Genomic DNA, 12,365 nt, shown 5'->3' on the forward strand with positions numbered 1-12,365 from the left:
AGTCATATAAGGGACCTTTAGCATCAGGTTTTTCGTGGGAAACGGCAAACCGCAAACCGCAAAATGTCACGTGACCACGGCCTTGCGGTCACGTTTGCACTTTGCAGTTCACGTTTGAACCGCAGGAAGGGCTTCCAGCGGTAATGCACTAGTCATTTGTTTCCCCCGCTCCCCCACCCCCGCGACATAGCGGGGGAATTTGCAAACAAGCGATGCTAATTATGGGGAATTCCACCACCCACCAGGGCAGAATTTCTTTGCAAAACCACCACCCCCCCGGGGCTAGCTGAAAGACCTTGTAAAAGAAGAGATTGTCTATTTCTGCGCTAAATACATTTTGAGAAACAACAACTATTAGGAATGTTTCAACCAGCTTAAACTACTTACCACTGAGGTTGTTTGGAGTATAGCTTTTTAATCAGACAAATAGTGTGAGAGAATAACCAATAAGCTGAGAGAAGACTTGAAAATCGTGAGCCATGCCAGCAACAAACCCAGTTGTTTGGTACCTCCTCTTGAACTCGTTCTTGTCGAGAGAAACCTGGCCACATGGGTGGCTGTCACAAAACGGGGCATATGTACTACATTTTGTTTTAAGCACTTTTAGTAAGGGGCTAAGATTTAGGAAATTGTGATTGCAAAATTATTAAGAAGATGAATTCAAGATAGCTATAAGCTAGTTCGCCTTTTCAGAAGGAAGTGCAAATTTCAGTTGGCAACAACATTGCTACTTTACGGGGGTTTAAAAGGCATTTGAGATTCTAAAGCAAAAAGGGACAAAGAAAGTACATTGGTAGAACGCGCACATGACGAGAAATTCAGAGTATTTTAATACACTAGGGGCCACGTCCTTGGGACTAGTCCCATGAAACTGCTTACGTCATTATGTAGAAATTTAAGTCACCAAACAAGAGCTTTGTCAAGGGCCGTTTTAAATTGGGCTAATTAGGTTGGACTAGTCGCAGGGAATTGCTTCTCGTAAACGTGTACACACCACAAACTTTGCTTCAGGGTCTCGTCCCCTCACTGGTCCCTGAGACCAGTCCCTGGTACCTGTTCCCTAGTGTATGCCGGCCTTTATGGTCACACATGAATGTATCCAATCCTCTTGTTGTGTATTTATTATCAAACAGAAAAGCAACATTAAAGCATCACTTGCGCAGTGTTTGTGTAGTGTATGCCGGCCTTTATGGTCACACATGAATGTATCAAATCCTCTTCTTGTGTATTTATCAAACAGAAAAACAACATTAAGGCATCACTTGCACAGTGTTTGTATAGTGTATGCCGGCCTTTATGGTCACACATGAATGTATCAAATCCTCTTGTTGTGTATGTATACTCAAAGAGAAAAACAACATTAAAGCATCAATTGCACAGAGGGCAGAACCACTTCTTTGCTTTGGGTTTCCCCTTAAGACCCACGCACTGAAGATGGAACCACTCCACGCTACATTCTGCTCCATCGCAGCCAACCATCAGGCCATACTCGCCTTGGTTACATAAACAGTATAAGACCTCTTCATCTGCAAATTAATAGTGTTGTGTCTTAATAAATGTTGATATTAAAGACATTTTAATATTGTGTTCCTTGTTTGGTTGTCTGATACTGATTTTCATGGAAATGTGTGGTACATACCCTGACACTCGGGACAAACCCATTCCATGGGTGGAGGGTGTTTTAACCCAAGGCAGTCTAGACAGTATGTGTCGCTACATGCGGCTGAACAAGCAAGGTCTGCCTTGTTGCTGCACACAATACAAGAACCAATAATAGCATCATCTGCAAGATGAGGAAAAAGGAACCCAAGGCATTAGAAGTGAAAATTTTAGTACATCTGAACCAGATTAAAAGAATGATGACATACCTGAGTTGTTCTTCTGCTTGTTCTTTCTAGTTTGTGCCGCTTGTTTCCGTCTTTCATTTATACCACGGTAGTGATCCAGATGCCACTCCACCTCTTGGGCAGGCAACAGAAGTTTCTCAGCCAGCTGTTCTACTGGAGTACCTTGGGGGTAATAGAAGGAGACTGATTGACTGAATGGCCATTGAAATTATTGGCTACTAAGTATATAATCACATTACTCACTGTTAGTTTTAGCTGCAGCCTTTAACTTTACGCTAGGTGGTGACATCATTCTGTGTTCACTGTTATCAGTACACAGCAGGTCTTCGGGCTTCATAAAGCTTCCAGGCCTTTTCAGGTCAGGGACAGGAATTGGCAACCAGGTAACTGAGGGTCCACCTTCATACCATTTCATTTCACAGCTGGTTTCACCATTCTTGCATCGTGGATGAATACATCCAGGTTCCCCACAGAGAGTTAAATGAAAGATGTAATTGCATGGTACAGTCTTGCTCATGTGCCGGTTGCGTACATCCCAGATTTCTTGAAAATACCTGTGAAGGTCTGGATCGCTGGTTTTAAGTAGCTGTTTGTCCTTCTTGTTGCCTTTGAGAAAGGTGAGTAGCTTTTGGCCGCGTGACATATCAGACTCTGCCCCCTTGAAGAGTTGAACTGGGCTTCCACAACAGCTAGACCCTTGGACGCGGTCAATGTACACCTCAGTGGCAATTTCCAAATTTTGCTTGAGCTTTACCTTGTCTAGTCCACCACGGCCATAATTGCTTCCACTAAGAGTTGACGGAATAAAAAGGTTGGCATGTGCTTGAGAAAGCCCACCGTTCATTAATTCCACTCGGTTTAAGTATGACCCTCCGCTGTGACGGGACGTCACAAGAGTAGCAACCTTAGCGTGTTTTACATGTCGCTCTGTCCAGTGAAACTAAACTTCTACATGGCTTGGGCCTTCGTCACTTGCTCCATCGACGCGAATGCAATCTATAGGCCTGTTTGCCATCCATGGTTGGAGATCTGGTGAATTCTGCAGGAATTCCAAATCAGCCGTATGCTCAGCTGCATTCTTTGGATAAGTGAAGTGGGGCTTAACAACGCCCACACATGCCTGCTTGCTGGTGTCAGTTTCCATAAAGAGGTAAGAAGTGGTTTGGATCACTGACGGGTAATCATTAACAAAGTCTGTTCGTGTTGTCAGGGCTGGCCTGTTAGTGAGAGTTATAGTTTTAGAGTGCTTATGATCATACGTTGTGTCAAGTCTAAACCCAGACTGGTCGTCACGGTTTAAAAGAACTTTGTTGCTGCCTTCCTTCAGTTGAATATAATCAAGCCCTCTATATAAAGCACAACTCCAGTGTGCATCCGGATTTATTCGAACGGAGAACCCCTTTCGAGTCCGCCTGCATGTTATCTTGGCCACATTCTGGTATCGTTTAGAGGAGAGATGCCTCTTGTTCCGGGCATAACAAAGCTGTACTATGCTTCCGTAACCAATTTTCGTACCATATTTCTCTTCAAGATGGGCTTGTATAGACTTATAAGTTACTTCCTTTCCACGTCTTCTTTCCCCATCGAAAGTCAAAAGACCAGTTCTCCTCCATGCATCTGCTCCAACTTTTTTGCTTCCTACAAATTCCTCCATGTCCTTTCCAATCGTGGGAAACTTTTTCTGTAACCGACTTGCTGATGGAGGGATTCTACGTTCAAGAATGCATGTTTTGGCTATTTCTTCAGCCATTTTTCTCTCTGCTCGCCGCTTAATGCGTAACCTTTCAGATTGTATTTTCCTTAGCGTTTCCTCCCCAAGTACATCCGTAATTTCCACTCCTTCCCAGTGTTGATCTTCATCATTGTCAGAATCTGCTTCAATTTCTGGGCCATCTAGGGAACGCCTCCTTTGCACCTCCAAGAAATCTTGACGTGACACCTCAACATGCATTTCTTCATCGATTGTAAGATCACTTGAAGGCAAGTGGTCTGTGAAGTCAAGAATCACCTGATTGAGCACTTCAGAAGTATAGTTCCGCAAGTATTGACTGACCTCCTCAAAAAAGGCAAACCAATTTAAGTCATGGTCCCTCAACCAGCTTAACAGAACATCATTGGATGGTGCTGGATTTGCTAATATTGCTGTTTTGCTAATAGCATCCGGATCATATGAATTATTCAGGCCACTGGGTGTGGTGGCTAGCTGTGGTGCTGGGTTTGCTATTGCTGTTTTGTTAATAGCATCCGGATTAAATGAATTACTCGTGCCACTGGGTGTGGTAGCTACTCCAACAGTAGATTCGCCACTGGCATGGGGATCATGCTTTCTGCTGGATGTGTCAGCATTTTCACTGGGATTAGTAAGATCTGGAGGCTCAACATCTTCCACATTGCTATCATCACATACATCATCAGTTGGCATCATTTCACACGCTTCAACGTCGAAGTCGACATTGTCCTCCCCTTCTTCATTAATGACATCTTCTAACCTAAGGGACCTCATCAAGGCTTTGTCTTCAATCTCTGCAAGCTCAATAACGGATTGTCTAATCTCTGCTGCTTCTTGAAGAGCCAGACGTACCTTTCTACTCAGATCCTTGTATGATCCAATTCCATAAACCTTCCGAGCCTGTTGTGATGTAAGTCCAGCTGCCTCGCATACAGCAAACTTGAGAAGTGTTCGGTCCTTGTCACTGGATGCTAGTTTACAAAGTGCTGTGAGAGTGTTTTTATCTAACCCTGGAACCTGTTCAGGGGCAACCAGCTTGTTAATCCAGTGCATCAGTCGCTTGTAATCAACGGACGGGCAGTACTCAGTTACATGAAGTTGAGAACCCAAGGACCTTTCAAGTGCAAATATTGCAACTGGTAGCTGAAGCAGTCTCCTAACAGCTTTGTCCGATTTGTATTTGTTACTAGGAAAGAATTTGTGGTACAGGTCTGAAACTTTGACAATTCCTTTGTCCTGAATATAGTTTGCAATTTCAATCAGAACGTAACATTCTTTGCAACTAACAGAATGATGCTGCTGGCAATATCTTGTTCTAAAACTAACAAATTCAACGAGAGTAAACATGTTAAGTTTTGATATATATAATGAGTTTTCAACTCGACAAGAGGCCACATTCCCCAATGTTGACCTTGTTAAAGCCACGAATGTTGAGTATTTGCCAGCAGCGTCTATGGTAAGTCCCATTTGTGTATCAGTATCAGTTAAGTCTTCTTGAATCTCTTGTAGTCTTTTTACTTTAAGCGAGTCACTTAGATACTCTCTCTTCTGTGCTCCAGCACTCTCTCCAAATTGCTTCGATCTGCTTGTCTTTTTCTTGTAATTGTACCCACTATTGTGTAACATCTGGCGTGCCAAATCGCATAGTTTTTGTTTGTCATTTACCATACCAGGGTCATCTAAAGCTAGTTTAAAGGCTGCTTTCTTGAGTTCTGTATAGTAATTGAACATCTTATGATCAGGGTCAATCTTTGAGGTGTCATATATCTTACTCTTCTCTTGAATTTCCTTCTCGTCAATCTTAACTGTTACAAATGTCTTCTGCTCAGGCATAACCTAGAAAGGAGACCAGAAAACGAGTTCTGCTATTTGACTTATAGAAAGCAAGAACTGGTACTGTAGTCTATAGTTGTCTTAGTAGGAAGCCATTACCAATTACTTCCTTTGAATCCATAAGGATACTTATTTATTTTTATGTTTTTGCAATGTACCAGCTGACAGGAGCCAACACATCGCAGGATTCGTGAAAAAATGAGAGTCATCGCAAGTTTGGTTATTATCTCCAGGAATCTGAGAAACCTCCGGTGGTGTAAAGGGTGCCTCATCTGATTCCATGGCATGTTGAAGGCCATCAGGGGGGTCTGGTTGTTTAGCTGATGGTGTAGAGGTTTTCTTTGCTGCTTCAACGGAGCCCATGCCTTGTTGGAGGGCATCAGGGGGGTCCAGTTGTATACAAGAACTGCTGACTGATGGTGTACAGGTTTTCTTTACTGCTATACTGCCATGTCTGAGCGCATCAGAGGGGTCTGGTAGTCTACAAGAACTGTTTGGTGTTATCTTGGCAACTAAAGGACCTACCACAGTAGGTTGTTGGCCATCAACATGCTCTGGCTTCTTACTGGAAACTTGGGGAAGGAAACTTGTGATTTTTGCATCACTTGTGTTCAAGGATTTTGTCTTTGCATTTTGCTTTTCACATTTTCTTCTCTTGGTCTGAAGCATGGTGAATTCTTCCTGTAGTTTTCTTTTTTTTGCCCTCAATTGCGAAATCTGTTCTGTTAAGGTCGCAGCCTGGCCAAACTGTTTCACATTGATATGTTTTCGCGCTGCCTGGTCAGAAGTCCCATTTGTGTATCAGTATCAGTTAAGTCTTCTTGAATCTCTTGTAGTCTTTTTACTTTAAGCGAGTCACTTAGATAATCTCTCTTCTGTGCTCCAGCACTCTCTCCAAATTGCTTCGATCTGCTTGTCTTTTTCTTGTAATTGTACCCACTATTGTGTAACATCTGGCGTGCCAAATCGCATAGTTTTTGTTTGTCATTTACCATACCAGGGTCATCTAAAGCTAGTTTAAAGGCTGCTTTCTTGAGTTCTGTATAGTAATTGAACATCTTATGATCAGGGTCAATCTTTGAGGTGTCATATATCTTACTCTTCTCTTGAATTTCCTTCTCGTCAATCTTAACTGTTACAAATGTCTTCTGCTCAGGCATAACCTAGAAAGGAGACCAGAAAACGAGTTCTGCTATTTGACTTATAGAAAGCAAGAACTGGTACTGTAGTCTATAGTTGTTTTAGTAGGAAGCCATTACCAATTACTTCCTTTGAATCCATAAGGATACTTATTTATTTTTATGGTTTTGCAATGTACCAGCTGACAGGAGCCAACACATCGCAGGATTCGTGAAAGGCTGTGAGGGTTTCTACTATAATAATATTATTATTATGGTCCTCACAGATTGATCTTCACAGGTAATACTTAATGAAACATTCTCTGAGCCGGAGATTGTTAGTTTTGCACAAGAATTACCATTTTATTGATTGGCATGGATATGTACAGTTTCGACAGTAATGTTGGCGAGGAGACTTCAAGATAAAGATACCGCCAACAGTCATGGTATAAAGGGTTTGGGATTAAATAGTGAAATGACATTTTTTTGCTAAAATTTTGGCATTTTATACACTTTGCTTTATTGAGTGCATTACAGGTATAGGACATTTCTATAGCAGAAAATGGGTTGGACAAAGAGCAAAAGGATCTTATCGGCATGACTGACAGGTTTTTGGACTTTCCCTGTCAAACTATATACCCTTTAAAATGGGGTAAGACCTTCACGTTAAATTTGAGAAAAAAAAATTGTTTTGAAGAGCAACTTGCCTGCAACTCAGGGCCAATCGTTAAACTACCATTGTTCACAAGAATTGTAGATTGGTGGGATCTTGCAATTGTACTTGAAGAAGTACTCACAACCTCAGATGACCTGGATTCAGCTAAACTGGATGACGAATTTCTAGCAAGCTGATAAAATAATGGTCAAGATAAAAATGAGCATTCAATTGAAGTCTTATCTTTAAAAATAACTTTCACTTTTACTCCTTTTTCAGACTTTGAGCACCCCAAAATTTGCATCCTGGTTGCTAGAGAAATAATTAAGAAAAGCAATACAAACAACGAAAAAGAAACCCTTTTTTAAAATGTAAATGTGAAATTCAAAACAACAATATTCCATACCCCCACTACAGAGAGAATTGGAAATTGCAGAGGGTGGGGAGGGTCAAAATCTTGATTTTCCAGGGGGTAAACATCCAAATTTTCATACAAACACTACATTTGTCACTTAGAAATTCCAGAGGGATAGGGGATCCTTTATCAAATTCCCTTCATGGTAGGGGTATGGTTTATTTTGAAATTACACAATGAAAGTAATCAGAACACAAAAAAATATTTCATTACACTAGGGAACAACCACTAACGGATTAATATGGCAATGTGATTCTTTATGGAGACAGAGTTAATGCACTAGAACACAGAACCTGTCACACCAAGCAAGAAACAAATGTACATCATCATGGGAGTTCTGGGTAATTTTCTAATATAATAAAAAGGCACAAAACTGCAGAATGGCCCATGAAACATAATCAGGATAAAAAAAATGATATGATACAACATCTAATAATGACAAACATCTAATACAATTCTTTAATAAGTATGTACTGTACCTTAATATGTTTTAAAATGAGCAGAATGTCTCCCACAGCAGTTATTCCAATTTCATGGATGCTCTCTTTGTTAATATCATCAAGCACATCCTCTGCAATACTTAAGAAGAAGTTAAAAAAAAAACATCAGATTAACTGTTAAGAAACCCTTGACCTCAGGAAGGTCCAAAATCCCCCCTTCCCCCCTCAAAAATAATTATTATTATCTTTGGCTAGAAATAAATCATTTTGAGGTTGAAAGAGGTAAAAAAAAAATTGAAAGAAAACTAAGCATTATTTGTAAGTTGAGGTTGAATATAAAAGAATAAGTACACATACTGACATATTTAATGTTCATACATTATATATTAAATTTTAGCCAGCAATAAAGAAAATCAGACTTAATACTAGATAAAAACAATGCTTGATTATCTGTATTTTTCTGCTTTTCCATTCTAAAAGAACACCTTATATTTCCAGGCTGATTTTGTTCTTAATAAAAAAATGTGCTTTTTTGCAAAATCTCAGCCTGGTGTTTATACTGTATTGGAATATCAGAATTTGCTCTTTCATAAAATTTAAGAAACTGAAGCCTTGCAAAAAAAGGTAGGCTGAGAAGATATAACGATTAATTCTTCCAAAAAGTGTATTTGTTGTATTGTGTACTTACCGATTATCGACGAAAAGCTTAGCATACTCCTCAGCTCTGTCCTTTATTCCAGCATTTGAAAAAAAAGCTTTCCATCTAGAGTGATGAAAGTGAAATCACATATTAAACGGAATTCGCGCAACAAAAAAGCGTAAATATAGTCTCTGGACAAAGGTCAGAGTGTTTTCTTTCAAATGCGATTAGGCTTATCAATGGATGCATTCATTTACATAAGGATATAAAAGGATTGTTGACACTTACTTCGTCACGCTATCCTCTCTGGTAACCATGTTGGATCGCTGCTTGTGAGGAATACACCCAGAATCCTTTGCACACAGTCTCCTCGTGAGCGCTTTGTTTTTGAAAATTCCCCCGGGGTTTCCCGGGGGTATTTTAGGTCAGGCAAATTTGAGGTAAAGTCCCTGGGGGTCTGGGCATAAAATCATCGCAAAGCTGCAGTAATTCCCCCGCTATTGCCCGACAAAGTCCCCGAATGTCGCGGGGGTGGGGGGGCGGAGGAAACAAATGACTAGTGCATAAGTGATTTACGGCAAGGTTTTTGCCACAAAAAATTGTACAGCCTCGCGTTTAAAGGTATGAACTAGCTTTCTGTATCCGTTTGCGATGTGTTTGTTGGATTTTTGATCTCGAATCAATGAATTATTGCTGATTTTTGGGCGAGTAAAGTGATGCACTTCGACTTGATGAAAACAACATGGCGCCCATAAACAATGAACGCGTAGTTCAAATCAATTTTATATTCCTTTCTGCCGTACTAACAATGGAAAGTATTCTTTTCCAATCCAGAGTTAAATTTTTTTTTTTCTATCTTGTTACTAAATTCATAACTTAACTCAGTCTCTGTCTGGTTCCTTTTTTTAACGTATCACTCCGCGAATATCATTTTATTTTGCTTATTTCTTTTAGACTGGGGAGCTCAGGCTTCATAAAGCCTTCTGGTTTCTTCTGGGCTCCCTTGCAACCTTACAATTCCTATATGTATTCTTGTATTGTATTGTATTTTGGCGAAATGAAAGTGAACTGAACTGAACTGAACAAATCGAACTGAACGCCTTGTTAAAGTTTGAAATCTCGGCAACGCGAAACTGCAAACGCGTAACTGGGGTTTGCGGTTTGAGGTTTGCGGTTTACCTGATGCTAAAGGTCTCTAATGTGATCTACCAAACTTAGAAGTAATTTGCTACGTAAAAAAAACCTACAATCTAACCCCGCAGTACTTGGATTGCAGAGGGGATTAACAGTTTAATCAATTAAATAACTTGTCTTTTACTTTCATTTCAGATAACCTATTAACAAATCTTGTACACGAAGCAGTGGAATGGGACAAAGAAGCAAACCACAACAAACCACCCAGTCAGAGATCAACCTTACATCTACATGCTCTATTAAAGGCTATCAACAGCTGCGGTGTGTGTTTCAACGTATGGGAAAAAAGAAATGCTGACGGGAAGGGGAGTGGAAGCAATGATTTCACCAGTGTAATGGGATCGGATAAGAAATTACTGCTGCAACATTTGCCTGCAAAGCTCAAAGGCGCTATTAAGCCCCAAACGAGTAATACAGTTATTAAACTGTGGAAGGTAATTTGAAGTCACACAAACTATGGGTTCACCTCAGTTAATGAACCTGTGATCTTGTTTTTGTTTTACCTGTAGCCATTATTAACCTAGGCCCTATTATGCTGACTTATTATTGTGGTTGTTTTATATCATTTCGGAGTGTCACAGGTTCTTACAAAGAGGATATTAACTACAGACAATTTGGGAGCAAAGAGAATTTTTGTTCGTTTCTCTTTTGCAGTCATTTGATGAAATCTACAAACTGATTAACACTGATAAACCTTCAGAACAGCAAATAACAGAATATTTCCTCAAGGTATGGGTGACTAATAGCACAGCAGCATGTCAAATGGATATCTACAGCAACTAGACTGGTGTTTTTAACATGTATTGGTGCACATAATTTTTTTGACAAAATTCCTGTGTGAAACTATATTTCCATGTTAAACTACTGCAGGCAAAAGAGTGGGTTGAGACATTCACTTCTCTTGGCTCTTCATGCCAAGGGTACACTAAGGAAAAGGTAACACCATACATGCACAGTATGGTGTACCACGTACCAAGGATGATGACTCTTCACAAAGGAGTAAGGAAATTTTTTGGGCAAGGTAATTACTACCAGTTAAACAGGAAATATATATATATATATATTACACAAACTCCCAGCAGAAGGATCCGAAGGATGGTGGGGCAAACTGATCTGACGAAATTTAATTACTTTTTGGCTGTTTAGCCTTCTTCAGATTAAAAACTTTAAAAACTAAGAACTAAACTGTAAAAACTACGAACCAAGAACTAAAAACTATTTATTTATTTGTGTGTGTTTGTTTACACACCAGCACTGTGGGGACCTTCGACATTCTGGGGACCTTTTTGGGGTCCCCACAACTAAATTGTCTCCAAACATTAACATTTGTTGAGAAACGTCTTTTCCAAGTGAAAATCTGAAGGTCCCCAGAACTCACCTCAGAGTGCACATTATTTCACGAAGGTCCCCACAGTGTTAACAAAGAGTGTAAAGAAAAATTCATTAATTTTCTATGTCAGTCATATAGATCAACTAAGCAGTGTCTGTAGTTGCAGGGTTAGTTTTTTAATTTCGAACACAGGGCTTTGTTTTCTTTTACCCTCAATTTTCGTAGTAGGCATACACAGACTTTGTGGGGACTTTAATTAAACTTAAAGTTAAACACATTACAAGAGATTTATGAACATAGACAAAGTTTTCCAAAGTTTAATCTTCACAATACGAACAAGATTTACAGACCCACGATTATAACTTTTTATTTAACGATAAATAGAAACGAAATTTCTGCTCTGACCATACATTTACTACAACTGGAACCATACACAAGCATTGTGGGGACATGGAAAAAGCAAATAGAAAACTCAAACCTTAAAAACGATAGTTTGAGTTATTAAAATTAACAAAAAAAACTGACTGAGTGAAATTCAATTCATTGGAAATTAACGGTAATTCAAGTTATCAGGAGTCAACTGGTATCATGCCTGGGCGAAACTATTATGATAGTTGATAATAGTTCATGATAGTTCCATGTAAGAAAGTTTGTTTTTGTGGTAGAGTTGTATAGGTTTTTACCATAATATCGAGGAAAATGTGCACATGAATAACAACAAAATAACGTTTTACAACCCATCCAACACGGAAAACAGCCGCTTATCTTGATTCAATGTAAACGATTGTTCAATATAATACGAAGTAAAGGGTGCACAGAAAAACAGCCGGCCATCCAGACTTTGTCTACTCGAAGGCGGTTTGTGGCCCAAAAACCCATCAAATCGCAGATTTTTTCGACCAGAGGCAAACTTCTATCATCACTATACCGCAGTAAACTTTTAAAAGGGAAATAGCCGCACCCATGTTCTGGTAATGAGCATTTTCTGGCACCATGACCAAAATACATTCTTTCTCCAGACACTCTGATTTTGAGAGTGGACAAGGCGTTGGTCTGAGGTGAAATTTCTTTTCACCGATGGTGGGTCGGCAGACAAAGAAAACCCACAACAAATGTTTCCTGTTACTCACACTTAGGGTAGAAGACAGTCTCTTGCTCCCGTTG

General features: G+C 39.8%; 1 protein-coding gene and 1 long non-coding RNA gene across 2 annotated transcripts; one reads left to right on the plus strand and one right to left on the minus strand.

The window, feature by feature from the left end:
* Positions 1-1,174: 1,174 nt before the first annotated feature.
* LOC140929493 (uncharacterized) lies at positions 1,175-9,027 on the minus strand. The gene is made up of 3 exons (XR_012164733.1): positions 8,966-9,027; positions 8,726-8,800; positions 1,175-1,526 (listed from the first exon to the last, which is right to left on the minus strand). It is a non-coding gene; the product is annotated as an uncharacterized lncRNA (long non-coding RNA).
* A 707-nt stretch (positions 9,028-9,734) lies between these two features.
* Positions 9,735-11,176, plus strand: LOC140931896 (uncharacterized). The gene is made up of 5 exons (XM_073381598.1): positions 9,735-9,740; positions 9,967-10,305; positions 10,526-10,600; positions 10,742-10,892; positions 11,124-11,176. The coding sequence occupies exons 1-5, from the start codon at positions 9,735-9,737 to the stop codon at positions 11,174-11,176; spliced, it is 624 nt and encodes a 207-aa protein (XP_073237699.1).
* The last annotated feature ends 1,189 nt before the right edge of the window (positions 11,177-12,365 follow it).

This window comes from Porites lutea, chromosome 3 (assembly GCF_958299795.1).
Source record: "Porites lutea chromosome 3, jaPorLute2.1, whole genome shotgun sequence".
Taxonomy (NCBI): Eukaryota; Metazoa; Cnidaria; class Anthozoa; order Scleractinia; family Poritidae; genus Porites; species Porites lutea.

Excerpts from the sequence above, each read along its gene's own strand:
- LOC140931896 (XM_073381598.1), top strand. Across the intron at positions 10,306-10,525 it reads CAGTTATTAAACTGTGGAAG|TCATTTGATGAAATCTACAA; the intron begins GTAATTTGAAGT and ends TCTCTTTTGCAG. Across the intron at positions 10,601-10,741 it reads TAACAGAATATTTCCTCAAG|GCAAAAGAGTGGGTTGAGAC; the intron begins GTATGGGTGACT and ends AAACTACTGCAG.